At 38.6% G+C, this 19,285-nt stretch overlaps 3 protein-coding genes across 4 annotated transcripts in view; 1 reads left to right on the plus strand and 2 right to left on the minus strand.

Annotated features, from left to right (window-relative positions):
• Window positions 1-18,258, minus strand: SMCO3 (single-pass membrane protein with coiled-coil domains 3). 2 transcript variants are annotated; one of them, XM_027541414.1, is made up of 2 exons: window positions 18,173-18,258; window positions 1-1,341 (listed from the first exon to the last, which is right to left on the minus strand). In XM_027541414.1, exon 2 carries the CDS (start codon window positions 1,324-1,326, stop codon window positions 649-651), a length of 678 nt encoding a protein of 225 aa, XP_027397215.1. In that variant the 5' UTR covers window positions 1,327-1,341; window positions 18,173-18,258; the 3' UTR covers window positions 1-648. The 2 variants fall into 2 exon arrangements, with proteins under 2 accessions (XP_027397215.1, XP_027397214.1); XM_027541413.1 differs by lacking the exon at window positions 18,173-18,258 and adding an exon at window positions 9,111-9,396.
• On the plus strand, window positions 12,553-15,304 carry C5H12orf60 (chromosome 5 C12orf60 homolog). The gene has a single exon (XM_027541412.1). The coding sequence runs from the start codon at window positions 13,810-13,812 to the stop codon at window positions 14,524-14,526; it is 717 nt and encodes a 238-aa protein (XP_027397213.1). The 5' UTR covers window positions 12,553-13,809; the 3' UTR covers window positions 14,527-15,304.
• Window positions 17,814-19,285, minus strand: part of ART4 (ADP-ribosyltransferase 4 (Dombrock blood group)) — a 14,167-nt gene continuing 12,695 nt past the window's right edge. Inside the window, exon 3 of the mRNA XM_027541410.1 lies at window positions 17,814-18,402. Within this exon, the coding sequence (XP_027397211.1) occupies window positions 18,311-18,402 (92 nt within the window). The 3' untranslated portion in view covers window positions 17,814-18,310. The remainder of the gene's footprint in view (window positions 18,403-19,285) is intronic.

The raw sequence follows: 19,285 nt of genomic DNA on the forward strand, positions 1-19,285 counted from the left end.
TCAGGATTGATTGCAATTACAGCAACAGTTTTTATTTTTTATATTTTAACTTTTATCTCTTAACAGTCAATCTGAATTACAGAGTAGTAATTAGTAGAAGTTTCCAGAACAGTTGCCTCCTTTGAAGTAAATTGTTACAAACCAGATTTCAGTCTCTTCCAGTTTAGGGCAAATTGCATTTAAACTGATGGTCACAATTACCGTAGTCTTTCTGTTCCATTCGAAGGCTCAGCTTTTATGTGGGTGCAGAAGCTACTATGTCCCTTAGAACTAAATGATGTCTGAAGCTAGTGATAGTCTCTTCATTCAATGCAAATTTTGAAGATTTTGACTGGGAATTAGAAAAGGAAAAGGTCACCCCTACATGCTGCTCTGCAGTAGCATTCACCCTAATGTTGATCTGTAGAGCACAGTGAGAGGACATCCCCGGATGCAGTCTTTCACTCAGGTCTAGCACCAACTGATCCAGACATTCATTGTTGATAGAAAACTCTAGAGTCATCTAGTTGTAGCATTTCTGAGTCCTTGGAGTTGTTTACTATATTTCTATCTTGTTGGAAGCTTATGGAGAATGAACCTAATCAGAGAAGCAAAACACCATTATGGAGAGAGAAGCAGAAAAATATTCCGGTGGCAAATAAAGTAATTTTATTTCACTTGATGTTTCACTGTGTTGGTGACCTCAGTAATGGCATGATGATATTTTTCTGAAGCCGACTTGAATTCCACCAGGTGCTTCTCGTAACTTTTGATGGCTGCTTGAAGCTGTGTTTTCTCCACTGCTCCCAGGATGGCCCGGATGATCATATCTATCCCAAGGCCAAGAACAGCGACTCCTATGCTACCAAGGAGAGACGCACCAATCTGAGCTAGCACAGTGACCAACTTGTTAATTATGCCAGTTGTGACATTTGAGCCCACAAGTTTAACAGCCACTGCACTGGCGGCAGAAGTGGCTTCTCCTAGGATGACTGAAATAACCTTCTGTACTATCGCAATTTTCTCGGTTTCTCTTTCCTTAATATCCTGAAGTTTTCTATAAAGAGTTGGCTCTAGTTTATCTTTTAGTGCTTCATCCACCTTTTGCAATTCTTTTTGGATGTTCATCATGGCTTGGATGATGATATCACAGTTTTCTTTGATGGTCCCTTCTCTTTTCATTTCAATGGAAGGTAACGTACACCCTAAGTGCGTGTTTAAAACCCCAATCAGCTTATTGGTGGCATGGAAGCTGTCAGATAAGCAGTCAAGGAGCTCCTGGTGAAGACGGTTTACTTCTTGTCGCCTTTTTGGGTTCTCTGGATAGAGGAAGTCACTTTGAGCCATATTTCAATATGGTCTCTGAAAAATACAATAGGAAGTCTTTACTAAAAATCTTGAAAAATATCTGCTGGTTGCATAGATTTGACCAGGAACTCTTTTACTATGTGGATAAAAAAGTAGTATGCTACCTAAGGAATTTCTCAGAAAACTCAGCATGTTCTTCAAAACCATTTTTTGAAATGTGAAGTCACTGTATGAAAATACGGGTAACGTAGTGCAACCCATGGATGCATTAATTATGGCATTAGATCTTGTGATGGGGAGATTCCTAGATAGTACAGATTTGTGTTGGTCTAACATCTGATTACGGAGAAGACAATGGCACCCCACTCCAGTGTTCTTGCCTGGAGAATCCCAGGGACGGGGGAGCCTAGTGGGCTGCCATCTATGGGGGTCACACAGAGTCAGACACAACTGAAGCGACTTAGCAGCAGCAGCAGCAGCAACATCTGATTATTAATAGATATGATTATTTCCAAGTAATATTTAATAATGTATTTGAAATGGTTAGCTCTTGATTACCAGTGCTTCTTAATTTCTTCAACCTATAGTCACCACTTTGAATAGACCTACCAAATTGATTTTCTAATATTTGAAATTAGTAGGGTTAGAAGAATATTAAGATCTCTGAGTTTGCAGGGCAATAGCTAATTTTATTTATGCACTCATCTTATTATTTGAGTGGTTATTCTATTCACATGGTTTAAAAAGTATATAGCGTATATAGTATATGTAGTTTAAAGTATAACATATGCTCTGTTATTTTAAAATATTAAAAAAGAAATCAAAACACTTTATATCTTTACAGGCAAATATTTGCACTCCAAAACCTAAGCATCCAGAGGCAACACATATAACAATAGAATGTTTACAAAAAGATCCTCATGATAAAAGTATATTTGCAAGATTGCTTAAAGTCTCACTTGCAGAGGCAGTCATGCTGGTGGAAGGGACAGGGCAGTTATGAATATCTCTCTGGTTCTCTATTTGCAAAGCTTTTAAGTTAAATTCTTTAGAATTGTCTTTACTGCACTTGGCCATTATTCAGATAAGCTAGAGTTGGCCTCAGAAAGAAGATAATACCATACCAGAAAGGTATTAAGGAATAAGTAGCAAGAATCCACCATAGGGGGGAAAAAAGAGTACACCATAGAATGAATAAGCCTGATGTTTATATCCTGCTTGTGTTTGTACTTTTGGCTCAGAGAAAGGAGGAACAAGTGACACTCTTCTGAGTGAACGTGGGAGAAAGTTTGGACCCAGTGAGAACAATGTTCCTCGGTATGCGCACTTTGAGTAGTCTTTCTACGTACCTGACATTGATTTTTTTGTTTGAACTCGGGAGAGAAGAATAAGAAAATGGAGTCCTTTTTACCTGTGTAGGATCTGGCATATTCTCATTGAGAAAACAACTGATTAATTGGGGCCCTATCTTTCTGTGACCATGGTTTTGGATATTTATAGTGTATTTCCAGTGCTCTTGCCTGGAAAGTCCCATGGACGGAGGAGCCTGGAGGGCTGCAGTCCATGGGGTCGCTACGAGTCGGACACAACTGAGCGACTTCACTTTCACTTTTTAGTTTCATGCACTGGAGGAGGAAATGGCAACCTGCTCCAGTGTTCTTGCCTGGAGAATCCCAGGGACAGGGGAGCCTGGTGGGCTGCCATCTATGGGGTCGCACAGAGTTGGACACGACTGAAGCGACTTAGCAGCAGCAGCATGGTATTTCTAAGCCTGGATATTGGGAACCTTGGAAGCGTGGGATAAAGGAATGAAGATATTTTCTCTCAGGAAAGTAAACATGAATATAACCTATCCTCCATGTTAGAAAGATACAATATGGAAACGGAAACGGGAAATTTTTGAAAAACAGATTAGGAACATTATTATTTTTGCTCTTAGTTTTAGAAAAATGCACTAGTACCCCAGATGGAGTAAATTGTATCATGGCCAGAAATTAATTTTTATCTTTGATTTAGATATAGTACACACACACACACACACACACCAGACACAAATGTCCACAAATCAGTAAATAGAAAACATCTCAATTCTGTTTAAAGAAATTGTTTGTTGAGTGAGTGAAGTGAGTGAAAGTCATTCAGTCGTGTCCGACTCTTTGCCACCCCATGGCCTATACAGTCCATGAAGTTCTCCAAGCCAGAATACTGGAGTGGGTAGCCGTTCCTTCTCCAGGAGACTGTCCCAACCCAGGGATTGAACCCAAGTCTTCCACATTGCAGACAGATTCTTTACCAGCTGAACCACAAGAGCTATTAAATATTCCCCAAACTCACTATTGGGTTGCAAACTGTAGTTTGCTAACCACAAACTATTACTTTGATTTTGCTTTTTTTCTCCTAGAAATTTTACATTAAACCTTTTTGTTGTTGTTCCTAGTATTCAGATCTTATTATAAAGTGAAAACTCTAGTTTCTGGCTTTGAGCTCTAAAGATCACAGACTATATCCCCATTCAGAAATTTATGTGAGAAGAGTCTTTCATACCCTTAACAAGTGAAAAATTTCTCTAAAAACTATCATGTGCCATTATTTGAAGGCATAACTTTTAGAAAAGGTGTGTGGTTCTTTTTACCTGAAGATAAATACTTGGAGAGATAACTTTCCCCCTTGATAAGAGGTTAAGTGCTTCCAAGTAGTCAGTTGCTTTTCAATTAATTCATTGTTTTAACACAGCTTGACAAATTAATCATAAAGTACATTTGAAAGACTAGACTTTTCCTTTCCTAGACATTGAAGCACCTTAAAAACACAGTATGAACCAGTGTTGTACCAGGTGCAAGAGTAGATGGAATTATGGAGCAAAATAGTCCCCAAAGGAGACCCTGATATATGTTTGATTTAATATATATGTAGACACTCAAATCAGTAATAATTGAAATTAGTATTCCATAAATGATTCTGGAGTATTAAAAATTTTTAATGTTATCAGTGTAAAATTTTAAATGTTATCAGTATAGTATATGTAAAAAAAAAAACAAGTGATACAATAGCTAGAAGAAAATAGATAATTTTTAAATGTCTGTATGGAGGGCTTCATAGGCTTAAAACCAGTGAGAATAAGTCACACAAACTTTAACAATGATTACCATGTAAAAAGAACTAAAACTGGTTAAAATGGAGGAAAAATGAAAAAATATTGATTTCTGAAGTTTAGTTGTTAATAAGGGAAGCAGTAATAATCTCATAGCTAAACACACTTTGAACAGACAGTAAAATAAGAAATAGTAATAACTCATTGATGAAAGGTTCAGTCTTACCATAAATCAGACACAGTGTTTTTTCATCTACAAAAGTAATATTCTCTTTCCTTTACATACTAAAACCCTTGGGCATTCATTTTTATACTCTTTTTCCTGGGTTCCAGATATCCATAATTTTGTGCCAATAACAAGTCTGAGTAAGAAACATCATGATGTGCTCAGGATTATTTTTTACATCTAATGAAGACAGACTTTTATTTGTCTTGAGTCAGGCTTACCTTCCTTTTTTCATTTGGGGAAGGGGACTTGACAGTTTCTTTCTGCAGAGAGATCTTCAGCAGGCATGCCACTATACTTGCCCCAGTACTGAATACAGTTTAAAACTAGTTCTATCCCAACAGTGAGATAAACACTAGAGAACTAGGTGGAGGAGAGGTGGCGTTTGAAGGTGAAACCAAGGATTATGTTTTGGACAGGTGAAACTTGAAGAGCCCAATGAAGGAAGTAATTTAATAATGCAGTAGCAATTTATCTAATGGATAGTAGTACTTTACTATTATAAGGTAGCATGCTAGGCTCTGTAGAGCCTACAGAAATGAAGTAGATATGGTCCCTGCTTTTATAGAATCCTAATGTAGGTAGGAAGTTAAAGACATTTAAGACTGCAATGTCAAGTTGAAGGCAGTATGTCATACCAAATTATAGATAGAGGTGGTGCATGCCTTCTGCAAACTCATTTAAAAGAACTCACACTTTGAAGTAAGATACATCATATGGTGTCACTTATAAATGGGAATCTAACAAAATGGTTTATGTGACCTTATTTACAAAACAGAGACAGAGTCACAGATGCAGAAGATAATCTTATAGTTACCTGGGGTAAAGGGAGGGGAGGGATAAACTGGGAGATTGGGATTGACATAGATATACTACTATATTTAAAATAGATAAGTAATAAGCATATGCTGTATCTCACAGGGAACTCTACCCCATATTATGTAATGACCTATGTGGGAAAAGAATCTAAAAAAGAGTGGAGATATTTATATAACCAATTACTTTTCTGTACAGCAGAAACTAACACAACATTGTAAAGAAAGAAAAGAAGAAAGTGAAGTCACTTAGTCGTGTCTGACTCTTCGAGGCCCCATGGACTGTAGCCTACCAGGCTCCTCAGTGGGTGGAATTTTCCAGGCAAGAGTACTGGAGTGGGTTGCCATTTCCTTTTCCAACATTGTGGATCAGCTTTATTCCAATAAAAGTTGAAAAAACAAAAAAAACCCCTCACGCTTTAATAATGTTGACCTTGGGGCCATGTGGAGACATCCAATTATCTAGGGAAATGATTTGTACCCTTTCAAACTGATGCTCTTAGATACATGCTTGATATTTAAAGGACAGGTTATACACCATTTGGAGAAGGCAATGGCACCCCACTCCAGTACTCTTGCCTGGAAAATCCCATGGACGGAGAAGCCTGGTAGACTACAGTCCATGGAATTGCAAAGAGTCGGACAGGACTGAGCTACTTCACTTTTTATACACCATTTGGAAAATCTTAGTTGGCAATGGGAAGCATTTGCACTACTGCCCATGACAGTTTAGCTCTGACACTTGAATTGCTCCCTTCCCTCAGCAAAACGAAAAAGATCTGCCATCAGATGGAGTCACCTTTCTTAAAGATCACAGTTGTTACTCAGGCATGCCTCAAGTGATCTCTTACCAACAATATGTAGTATTGTACCCAAGAGGAATTCTGGGCCGTATACTTTCCTCTATCTTATTGCATTTCAGGTTTGACCTTTTAAATACTGACTTTAAAATTCAATCTTTTAAAATAATTTTAAAGTCATTTAAAAAATGATTTTTAAAGTTCAGCATCAGCAGGCAACTAAGTGGTGTATTTAATCCAGCTCTGATCAGCAGCATCTTCTGTATGGCAGATGTCAACTTTACACTATTTTTTATCATATGATAGTGCTTCTTATTAGCAATGGGCAGTTACCATTCACTTCTGTACAGCCTACTTTGAGCTGCTATTTGAGCATTTTACTGTGGTGGTTCATGAAATAGAAAGAGCCTTGTGCAGCCTGATGGGGAATTGCTAACCAGTAGGTGGAGCGCTTGGCTTCTGGCATGTTAATTTCACCCCAGCCTTTACTAAAGTAGTTGTGCATTCTCTGCTGCTGTATTTGGGCTGTGGGTGGGTAAAATTTTGTGTGATAAGAGAGTTCTGTTGCTAAAACAGTTTGGAAATCACATGTGTTTTGGCTTATTTTATTTAAAAAAAGGAAGTAGACAAATCTTGAAGCTACAGCTCGTATTAGGGACTTGGAATGAAAACAAAGACTAGCTTCAGATGGATTCTTATTGAACTTAACTCATCAATTTTGTTGAAATTACAAGTAAACATTCATAATTAAAGAACATGTAAGAAATGGTAGAAATATACTGATGATTTTATCTAAAAGTTAATTTTGTGATACTGCGCTTCCCTGGTGACTCAGATGCAATGCAGGAGACCGGGGTTCGATCCCTGGATCAGGAAGATCCCATGGAGAAGGGAATGGCTACTGATGAGTGTATCTAAAAATTAATTTAGTGATGTGACAGTTGTTTTAGTTTTTCAGGAAAGGAACCACCTTAAAAGTATATTGATTATCAAATATGTAGATAAATAATTCTCAGGATACTTTTGTGAATTACGTAGTGCGTTGACTGTCCAGTGCTATAGGAATTTAAACAGAAATTTTAGGACCAAGATTATTAGAGGAAGATTCATGGAGAAAGTGACAGGTGATTGTGCTTTGATAGGTGGTAAAATTATAACACGAAGAAATTAAAAGATTTGATAAAACTATTTTAAAAAGTTTATAGCAATAATATATAAACACTTTAATATCCATAAAGAAAAACATCTATAAACCTACCATCTTGTTTTTTTGAATTATTCCTTTCCAAAGTTTATTTAAAGGCATAAGTGCTTTTACAAAGTTGTGATAATAGTATAAATAAAATTTCATCTTATATTAATTTAAATACTTCCCCCTATTTCTAGTTTTATAATTATTTTATTGGTTATATAAAATATACATATTTATATTTTATAAACTATTTCATATATATTTACCATAATTTACTAAATCCTTAATTGTTTCACTATCTTAATATAAGTATTTTAATACACATGATCCTTTTTCTCTCAATTATCTGGATTATTTCCTCAGGGTAAATTTCCAGAGGAAGTTTGAATCATAGAAGCATATAATTTATATAATTAATAGGAATAAAAATTTATATTACTTTTGATATGTACTGCAAGTGCCTTGCAAAAACTTTTCCACCTACATCAAAAGTTAATTTTTACAGCAGGACACTGGGTATGTTTCAGTCAAAGACAATTCTGTTAAATATTACTGGTTTGAGAAGCATAAGGTCAAATTTCAGAGAGTTCTTGCTTTTGTGGAAATGTATCCTGAAAAAGTGATGAAATGACACTGAAATTTGCTTACAAATGATCTAGAAGGGAGATTGGAGTAGGTTCATAGAGGTAATAAGATCAACCTTATACTGATAATTTTTGAAGCTGGATTATGGGTATACAGGAGTTTATCATTGTCTTCACTTTTGTGTATGTTTGGACTTTTCCCATAATAACAATTAAAAATAGGAAGAAAGAAGAAAGCAAAGACCCTTTCTCAGCTTCTGATGTCTGGTCATTAGCGCTCTCTAAGCTTCTGCCTTTCTCCATGCTGTCTGTGTTCCTCACTATCCATATTGGGTCTAGCTGTACTGCAAGGTTCACTTATCTGGGAGTGTGGGTTTAGGGTATGGGTGAAATCAGAAGCTTTTCAGGAGAAAATAACAGCTACTAACTAGTTCTGAGCCTCCTTTAAATCAAAACCATGGCCTTTAATTTAAAAAAAAGTTGATCATGCTGTGATGATACTCTGATATAAAAATTGTTTAAAATAATATTTCTGGCCAGAAAGCAGAATATTGAGGTCGTTCACCAGCATTTATCAGATGCTCACTTGAGAACCTCTGCCATTTGCCTTGAGTAAACAAAGTTCCTTGCCCTCAAGAAGATATCAGTCTATTTGGAGACACATAGCAAATGCCCAGTGGTATTTAAATGTAATAGAACTTATGAAGGAACATAAGCACTAGACATTAACTAGAATTAGATCACACATTCATTCTTCTAACGGTACTGAATCATAAATGAATGTTAAAGACATAAAAGATGTTACAACCCATATAAACAGCACATTTTCACACACAGGTGTCCTTTCATCCTTATTCTTTTCTAAAATTGATGTCTTTACCTACTTTATCTTCCCTGCTGACTTAATTATATAAGCTGTTAATTTTCTTCTTTCTTGGTATTTTCAGAGACATAAATGATCACCAGGAACATGTCATGGGATCCACTTAAAGTTGTTTTGTTGCTTTATTATATTTATAGCTAGGATTCAAGTCTAGCATATTACTGTAGATACCTTTTAATGTGGAGAAGCAGAGTATTATATCAATACTAACAGAAATACCCATATTGCTTACCTTGCTGTGTTTCTGAGGCCAGTGGTCCCAGCAGTTGTTTAGGAGTAGTTGTTGTGCTTTTTCATCTGGTTTCATCTGGATGTTTCTAATGGAATGTGATGACTTACAGGCTTTGTTAGTCTCTGCTGGGTCCCTCTGCCTGTCTGGTTTATTGACTGTTTCTACATGGTTTAGTTCTCAGAATTCTTTTACCTTCTTTATTAGTATAAAATCGGTATGTATTAAGTAATATTGGACTGCAAGGAGATCCAACCAGTCCATCCTAAAGGAAATCAGTCCTGAATATTCACTGGAAAGACTGATGCTGAAGCTGAAACTCCAGTGCTTTGGCTACCTGATGCAAAGAACTGACTCATTGTAAAAGACCCTGATGCTGGGAAAGATTGAAGGCAAGAGGAGAAGGGGACGACAGAAGGTTAGATGATTGGATGGCATCACTGACTCAATGGACATGGGTTTGGATGGACTCTGGGAGTTGGTAATGGACAGGGAGGCCAGGCGTGCTGCAGTCCATGGGGTCACAAAGAGTCCGACATGACTGAATGACTGAACTGAACTGAATATAATTTGAAAGACTCATACAAAGATAAAACATTAAATTTTTTATTCTTTAATGGACTTTTAATTTGAAAAATGCTGTCCAACTGAGCTAATTCGATTCAGTAGAGAAGATGCCTCTTTGATTGAAACTCTCAGAATTTTGAGGTCCCATCATGTCAGCTATTCCAGATATTAAATTTACTTTAGCTTCTGTTGCCTTTTGTACCTCCTGTTGCTGATTGCTCTAAGTTCTCAAGACATAGGGATAGAGATGTTTTCAGCCAAATGTGTTTTATGTGTGTGTATGTGTGTGTGTGCTCTTCTTTCCTGGCTGGAAGTTCTACTCTTTGTTACTGTCTTCTGTGTTATCTCAGTTAATCATCTTGACTCCTTTCCCTTAAAGCTTAGATCAAAGTCTCCCATGCTTCTTCCTCTAGATTCTGTCCTAATCTCTATTGATTCCTCTATAGTAGAGATACATCAGAAACAGGAAAATCACTCAACCTCAATAATTTAGTGGAAACACCATGGGCTTTAGAGTTGGACAGTCCCTATTTTGTGTATAGGGGCTTCCCTGGTGGCTCAGATGGTAAAGAATCTGCAGTGCAGGAGACCTGGGTTCAGTTCCTGGGTTGGGAAGATCCCCTGGAGAAGGGAATGACAACCCACTTTACTATTCTTGCCTGGAGAATCCCATGGACAGAGAAATCTGGCAGGTTATAGTCCATGGGTTGCCAGAGTCGGACATGACTTAGCGACTAAATCACTAAGACAATAGGATAGAGAGGTTGAATGTCTAGTCTGAAGGAGACACCTTAGTTCTAGGAAATTTGTCCACCCAGAAAAAGGACTTACTACTACCAGTTCATTTCATTTTTTCAATAATCAATAGAAATGTAGATTTCTATGTTTCAATTTAAAATTTGCAACTGATAACAAATTGTGGTAGGTCAAACAAAGCATATCTGGTTAGATTTTTCCTGTGAATTGTCAGTTTGTGACTCTTTGACAAAAATATTGAGATCAAATATGAAACCATTAAAATTGTCTAGATGAGAGTTCACCGGAATAGTAGTTATGAGAATGGAAGGGAGGGGGTGGATTGAAATAAGTTCAAAGAGAGTTAACAAGTTTTAGGGACTGATTCAGTATGGTGAAGAGAAAAGGAAAATAGATTTTGAGCCTCAACAATGAGGCAAGGATTAAGAGGAGAATGTTTTTGGAGGAGATGAGTGCAGTTTGGGATAATTGTGTGACATATACTGGTATAGTTACTATATGATGACCAGTAGGTAATTGGAAATTTAGATCTGGAGATCAGGAGAATGTCCAAGGCTACGCTGGGAGATTTAGGAGTCATCTACACATAGATGACATTTATAATTAATGGGGACAGGTGAGATCTTTTTTAAAGAAATAAGTTAGCCTTTATTTATTAATATTTAGGCTTCACTGGGTCTTTGTTACTGTGCACAGGCTTTCTCTAGTTGCAGCGAGTAGGGGCTACTTTCTAGTTGCAGTACACAGACTTCTCACTGCAGTGGCTTCTCTTGTGGGTCCCGGGCTCGAGAGCACAGGCTCAGTAGTTTTGGCACTTGGACTTAGCTGCCATGGCTCCACGGCATCCCCAGATCAGAGATAGAACTTGTGTCCCCTACACTGGCAGGCAGATTCTTTACCACTGGACCATGAGGGAAATCCCCAGGTGAGGTCTTGAAGGGAAAAAGTAGAGAATATGAGGGAGGCCAAAGACACAGCCTTGCTGAGAGGAGACTGGAAAGAACTTGCTGGTATAAGGAAGAAAAGCCTATAAAATGGGCAAATTCTTGGAGAGGATGTAGAAGGACCAGGTTTGTACAGCATTGTGGAGGCCTCTGGAGGAGAAAAACTTGAAGTAGGAAGAGGTATTCAGCAATTTTAAATAAGGCAGAGAATTCAAGATGTTTGTGTGTGTTAGTCACTTAGTCATGTCACCTCTTTGCAACCCCATGGGCTATAGCCTGCCAGGCTCCTCTGGCCATGGAATTTCCCAGGCAAGAATACTGGAGTGGTTGCCAGTTCCTTCTCCAGGGTATCTTCCTGACCCAGGGATTGAACTCAGGTCTCTTGCAGGCAGATTCTTTACCATCTGAGCTGTAAATAGGCCAAGAAATTTTATGGTTAGAAGTTATTGGTGCCCTGTAAGAAAATAATGAGGGATATAAACAAATTATTGTTGTTGTTCAGTCACTAAGTCATGTCTGACTCTTTGTGACCCCAGGGAGTGTAACCTGCCAGGTAACTCTCCATGGAATTCCCCGGCAAGAGTACTGGGAAATGCTGGAGTGCGTTGCTTTTTCCTCCAACAGAGAATCTTCCCAGACCAGGGATGGAACCCACATCTCCTACATTGGCAGGTGGATTTTTTTTTTAACCACTGAGCCACCAGGGAAGGCTAGAAATAAATGACAATAATGTGAAGAATTTCTTTCTTGGGAAATTCGAGAATTAAAGGAAGGAACGAGATGGGATCATTACTTAAAGGGAAATTCAGTTCAGTTCAGTTCAGTCGCTCAGTCGTGTCAGACTCTTTGTGACCCCATGATTTTGGGGTCAAACATTTTTCTTTTTTAAACTGAGTAGGGGGAATTCCTTGGTTGTCCAGTGATTAGGTCTCCATGATTCCACTGCAGGGGGTACAGGTTTGATCCCTGCTGCTGCTGCTGCTGCTGCTAAGTCGCTTCAGTCGTGTCCGACTCTGTGCAACCCCTGGTTGGGAACTAAGATCCTGCATGCCATGCAGCATGATCAAAATAGAAAATAAAATATAAACTAAGTAGGGCAGTTTTTGGCTGCACTGTGTAGCTTGTGGGATCTCAGTTCTGTGACCAGGGATTGAACCCAGGCCACAGTGGTAGTGAAAGCCCAGAATCTTAACCAACTGAATAGGAAAATGAGTATATTCATAGTCAAAGGAGAAGGACAAATGAAGAGGGAGAGATGGAGGATACAAGATAGCCTTGCAGCTTAATCAACAGGAATTATTTTCTCATAGCTCTGGAGGCTGAGAAATCTCAAATCGAAGTATGGGCCTGTTCAGTTTTTGGTGAGGGCTCTCTTCTTGATTTGCAGTCAGTCACATTCTTGCTGCAGTCTGACAAGGTGGAGAGAGTGAGGGAGGGTGCTCTCTGGTGTCTCTCTTACAAGGATACTAATCCTGTCATATCAGGGCCTTATGACTTAATTTAACCTTAATTACTTCCTAATAGTCCCTGTTTCCAAATACAATCATACTGGAAATTAGAGTGTCAACCTACTGGATTTCAGAAGGACATATTCATAGCATAGTTCAGTTCATAGCACAAAAGGAAGAGGGGGTGGTCGATAGAGCATAATTCTAGAGAAAATATCAAAAGAGGACTGTGAACATTGGTTATAGATATTAATATTCCTCTCTACTGCAGAAGAGGACAATTTGTGATGAAAGGACATTTTTAGACAAGATAGACATTTTGGGAGTTTGGATTAGATAGCCTTGATCCTCTTTGGAATACTGCCATCTCTACCTCCCCTGTCTGCTGCTGTCTACCTTTCAGTTGTTTAATAGTTACTTGAGATATTCTGTTCAGGATTTTTAGCTGTAATTAATAGGAAAGACTGGATGGAATGTGAGTGAGTATTGGTTGTTCAGTTGTATCTGACTCTTTGCAACCCCATGGACTGTAGCCCACCAGGCTCCTCTGTCCATGGGATTCTCCAGGCAAGAATATTAGAGCGGGTTGCCATGCCCTTCTCCAGTGGATCGAGAGTACTTGCTCTGTTTTAACTGGAACTAGAGTCCCTCTATGTAATCTTTAATGCTTTATCCAATCTTTCCCACTAGACTGGATGATTACTGAGGGTAATGCCTGAGTATCCATAGGTCAGCATATCCAATACGGGATCTAGCATGCAATATTTAATATGTGATTTAAAGTTTATGAAAATCCCTATTCTACTCTGCTTTAATTATTTGTGTTGCTATTTTTATTAAAGTACAAGATCATTTATGCTTGTATAGCCTTCCAACCTTTGACAGGAGTTATCCTCATGTTTATACTTTCAGTCTCTTTATGGTTGACACATGCATTTATTTGGATTCCTCCTTGTTTTACAGTGCTGAAACCTTTCTGCTGGAGAAATGTCTTCAGAATCAGAAAAGGATAAAGAGAGGTTCATTCAAGCTGCCAAAACATTCTTCTTTCACATGCAAGATCTTGCTTCCTTCACAAATGCACTCACCAAATTGTTCAACAGCAGTATGAGCACTCAGATCCTCTTGATGACTGTGAAAGAAGATGGTAATGTGAAGGATGTCTTTGAACAAATGCTCAAAATTTTTAAGGAGATGCAGTCTGTGGTGGTGGCCAAACAGGACCCAATGCAAAGTGAACCTCTAAGTTCCAAGATTGCAACAGCTATGTTCTCTATGGTTGAGAAGAGTAACAATATAAGGGAGTTGCAACAGTCAACCAAAGAAATGTTCAAAAATGTCCAGTCACCTATCATTGCCTCTGTGCTGAATAGTGGTAACATTCTTGAGAGTTTGGAACCTTCTCTTTTACTCTTGATGAAATATCCCATCATGAATCTTCAATTAAGTGACTTCTACAGGAAAGAACAATCAGATGCCACCACATCTGAGAAAAGTCCAGGTCCATCCAAAGCCACTACAATAGATGCCTTGAAAAAGTTGCAGGATGTACTCAACATTGAGAATGCTAAGTATACTATTAAGTCAGCTGCAGATCAAATGGAACAAATTGTCAAAACTATGGGACCAATCTTAGAGGTCCTCCAAAAAGCCATAAAAGCTATGGAAACCAAGTTTTCTGTGTTTAAGAAACCCAGGAACTAGTATGAGTGCAACAGAAGTGTTCGTGCTGGTCAGAAAACCAATTCAAACCATGCAAGTTTTCATAGTACTCCCTAAGACCCTCAGTGCCAAATATGTGGTCTACTGGGACACGAATTCAAAGAGTCACCTGGCAAACCATGTACCTCAAGTTTTGCTTTATTCAAATAAAAATAAATAACCAAAGAAATCCTGCTTAAAATGGTGGTTCCAGAAAAGAATATATTGTTCAAAAAAAATCAAGTATGATATTACATTTGAGGATATTTCTAAACATTGTATTTCATCTTAAAGCATAATTGAAATAACCTTCAATTAATTTCTACTCTTAGTAATTCTATTTCTGGTTTCTACAGTGCAAAGTCTAGGTAAATATATATGTTATAACTAAATAATACTGTTCAGACCCTAGGAAACAACTTCTCTATTTTTGTCATCCATATACCAATTTCTGTACACTTCAGTGGCTTGTCTATCATTGTGAAAGTGAAGTCGCTCAGTCGTGTCCAACTCTGCGACCTCATGGACTGTAGCCTACCATGCTCCTCCATCCATGGGATTTTCCAGGCAAGAGTATTGGAGTGGGTTGCCGTTTCCTTCTCCAGAGCATCTTCCCGACCCAGGGATTGAACCTGCGTCTCCCACATTGTAGGCAGATGCTTTACCAGCTGAGCCACCCAGGAAATCCCCTATCATAAGCCATCACTAAATACCTTTGATATGATTTATCCAGAAGTAAAAAAGAATACTGAATGAGGAGTAATGGAATTTTCTTGCCTATGTGAATAAGACCAAAGCAGATGAGTCAGTCTTTGTTTCCTACTAAAGTCTTATGATGAGGAGATAGTAGAGGTTGAAAAATGAAAGTAACATTTTATACGGACATACAGATACACACAGACACACAGACTAACACACACACACAAAGACCTACAACTTGTTACTTGACCAAAACAGAAATAAGGTTTCTGACATGTGCTTGATTGAATTGGGGGAAAAAAAGACAGCTCCATTTGCCTGCCATAAAGTCTTGGGTTCTCATGAACTGCAAATGAGTGTATGCTCTCAAGATTGCCATATTTCCCTTTTTATCTGATAGGAACTTTGTGAAGGACAAGAAAGGCAATTAAGGGCGCTAATATATTTTTTTCTTTTTAAGAAGTATGGAATTAGCTATTTATTTTAAAAGCAGTTAACTCTAGTTCTCTTTTGGAATTTTACTTTCTGAGAATACCAGATCTTTCCTCATTTAAATATTTTCTTGTTTAAAAATCTTAAATCCTATTTTCTCTTTCAAAAATATAAATGCTTGCTTTTCATCTATATCTCAGAGGAACTAAGCAGCCTGGACTTTCAGAATTCATGGGTATGGAGCTAGCTTTCATCTTCACCCCATTTAGCTCAATTAGTAGGCTCTTTAGAGACCTAGAGATTCCCCATCAACCCACTTATCTTGTCTACTCTCCGAAAGAAGAGTCGGAGAACATTCTTAGCTGGGAAGTTTGATTTGCACTTTTTTAAAACCTAATTGTTTGCACATAATGGGGATTCAATATATCTTTGATATTTGCTGGGTAATTAGATGTTTTACTTTATCTTCACACACATATACTTGCATTCTTAGCATATGTGCTTAAATTTGCAATGAAGGCTTAAAATCCAATTTGCCACAAAGTCTTCTGTAAATTAACATATGAGTTTAAATTCTAACTTTTGTAATAGTTTAGAAGAAATGTGTGTGCAACACCCCATTACAGGCAGTGAGTACGATTCCACTGCCATCTTTCATTAACTTTCCCTTTTATTTCTTGGGTTTCTGTGTTTTCTCCCATCTGAGACTGAGACAGGCTGGGACCTGAGATCCTTTGCTACAGTCCTGCAGTACTTGGACCTGGACACACCTCTCTTCGAGCAACAAAATGCAAAGAAACTGTATGGGACTACAAATAACTGTGTGCATGTGTAGGTGGTATAAATTCTGGACCCAAAAGATACAGAGAGACCAAAAACCCAACTGCCACATCTGAAGAGCCCTCAGCAAAAACGGTACAGCACAAGCCCCCTGCACACACCACCACCTACGGAGTGGACAAAACACCTAAGCCACACCTCTGGCCTGACGGGTGGACACACCCCTACCCTCACCACACACAAGAAACAGGCTTGCCCTTCCCTTCCCTCAGGGAGCAAGCAAGCAAGGGAGCCTGTTGTTTGCTCCCAGGTTCCTTCTGCTGCTTCCCCGGGTGGTTCAGAGGTTAAAGCGTCTGCCTGCAATGCGGGAGACCCAGGCCCAGGTTCGATCCCTCGGTGAGGAAGATCCCAGGAGAAGGAAATGGCAACCCACTCCCTGGCCTGGAGAATCCCATGGACTGAGGAGCCTGGTGGGCTACAGTCCAACGGGTCGCAAAGAGTCGGACACAACTGAGCAACTTCACTTTCTTTCACTTTCCTCCTGCTGCAGCCTGGGTCCCAATAAAGTGAAAGTGAGGGCCTGTCTGACTCTTTGTGACCCCATGGACTGTAGCCCACCAGGCTCCTCTGTCCTTGGAATTTTCTAGGCAAGAGTACTGGAGTGGATTGCCATTTCCTTCTTCAAGGGATCTTCGTGACCCAGGGATCAAATCCGGGTTTCCTGCATTGCTGCTGCTGCTGCTGTTGCTAAATCGCTTCAGTCGTGTCTGACTCTGTGCGACCCCATAGACTACAGCCCACCAGGCTCCCCTGTCAGACACTTTACCGTCTGAGCCACCAGGGAAGCACAATAAAGCCTTGCCTGAATTTCTTGTCTGGTCTCTAGACAATTTCTGTTGATTAGGGACGGCCAAGAACCCTGGTTGATAACAAGACTACACTAGTTTGGTCTTGAATGCTGATAAAATTCTCTAAAAAATAATAAAATTGCTTGAGAGCGGGGGAAAAAAATCTTTAAAGAAAATTCACACATTTAGTATGTCCTTGGGGCTCATCAAATTCTTTAATGAAGAATTTGTCCTTTGCTAACTTAGGTATCTCTGATGTTTTCCTAATATTTGGGCTTTCCTGGTGGCTCAAACAGTAAAGAATCTGCCTACAATGCAGGAGACCCAGATTCAATCCCTGGGTTGGCAAGATCCCCTGGAGAAGAGAATGGCAACCCACTCCAGTATTTTTACCTGGAGAATTCCGTGGACAGAGGAGCTCAAGTATTTCTGATGTGTTCCTAATATTTAGTATTGCTAAATAAAAAATTAGGGAAAGTCTTTGTATTTATCATAAAATTCCTTCAACTGAGATAGAAAGTTTAACTTAAATTATTAAGGCAGAAATATAATTTATTGATTTATGTGATGAAAAACTCAGGGTATCCAGTTTCAGACAGTTGGATCTAGGTGCACATGGACTGTCATCAGGATTCACTTTCTTTTCATTCTGCCGCTCCTCTTTCATGGTGTTAGCTTGGAAGGTAGACTCTCTTTTCGTTTGCAAGAGAGCTGCTAGGGGCTCTAGGTTCATATTCTGCTTTCAGTAATCTCCACTGAAATAAAAAGGCCACTACCCCATTCCCAGCCCAAATTCCAATAAAGTACACTAATTGTATCTCACAGGCTCCAAATGAGTCATCTTCTATCCAACATGACTCCTTGTATCCATGGAGAAGAAATATACTTACAGGCCTACTCATAGGCAGTGGACTGAGCCAGTTCTATATCAGTTGATAGCTCGGCAGATTGATTCTCTATGGGTATTCAGGGTGCTTTTACGGGAATAAAGCAAAACAGGACAGGAGAGGCAAAACCGCAAGCTTCCTTTATGCTCCACTTTTGGAAAAGATGATGACACTGGTCAAAAAGGAGAGAGAAGCAACAACCAGAGGAGTAGGGATGCACTTTCTGCTGGAAGCTGTGAAAACAAACAGAAAAAGAATTAGCGATGTTTTAGGTAACAGAGTTTTTGTTTTGTTTTGTTTTTCCTAAAAAATCTACTTCATTTCTCCTTTGGTTCGCGTCTTAAACTTAGAAAATTTGTAACAAAAAAATTTGAAACTACTGTTTTTTAAAGGTGTGTAGTCTTTTTTAATAAGATTACTTTTATTTTTTTTTCTGGCCACATCATGTGGCATGTAGGATCTTAGCTCCCTGATGAAGGATCAGACTTGCATCCCCTGCACTGGAAGAGCAGTGTCGTAACCACTGAACCACCAGGGAAGGACTGAAGCTAGCTACTTTTAAAAAATGTATTCTCTCTTAGATTTTTAAATGACAACACAAGTCACTTATTTTGTAGACCATAAATTAGGTCCCAAGAGGATAAAAGGTGTACCTCAGGGTTGATGATAAAAGTTGATGGTAGAGATCTCCCGATTTTACGTCTTTATTATCATCGTCAGCAGAATTATCACCATTGCCATTATCCTTATCTTCATCACCATTATGAAAGCTAACATTGTTTAAAGACTTATTCTGTTCTGGAATCTTTTTAAGCACTTGCTGTAAATTAACTCATTTAATCCACACAACAAAACTATGAGGTATTTATCCTCATTATCCTCATTTTTTATTTGATAAAGCTGTGACAGAGATGTGAAGAAACTTGTCAAATGTCATGCATCTAGTATGCAGTGGAGGCAGCCATCAAATTTAGGCAGTCAGGTTTGAGCTATATATTTAAAAACTTTTATTTATGTAGTTATTTATGGCTGTGCTGGGTCTTCATTGCTGCATCCGGGCTTTCTCTGATTGCAGCAAGCAGGAGCTATTCCTCATTGTGGTGGGCAAACTTCTGA

This window comes from Bos indicus x Bos taurus, chromosome 5, assembly GCF_003369695.1.
Source record: "Bos indicus x Bos taurus breed Angus x Brahman F1 hybrid chromosome 5, Bos_hybrid_MaternalHap_v2.0, whole genome shotgun sequence".
Taxonomy (NCBI): domain Eukaryota; kingdom Metazoa; phylum Chordata; class Mammalia; order Artiodactyla; family Bovidae; genus Bos; species Bos indicus x Bos taurus.

Coding starts and splice junctions, on each gene's coding strand:
- C5H12orf60 (XM_027541412.1), top strand. CDS start 13,810: ATGTCTTCAGAATCAGAAAAGGATAAAGAGAGGTTCATTCAAGCTGCC.
- SMCO3 (XM_027541414.1), bottom strand. CDS start 1,326: ATGGCTCAAAGTGACTTCCTCTATCCAGAGAACCCAAAAAGGCGACAA.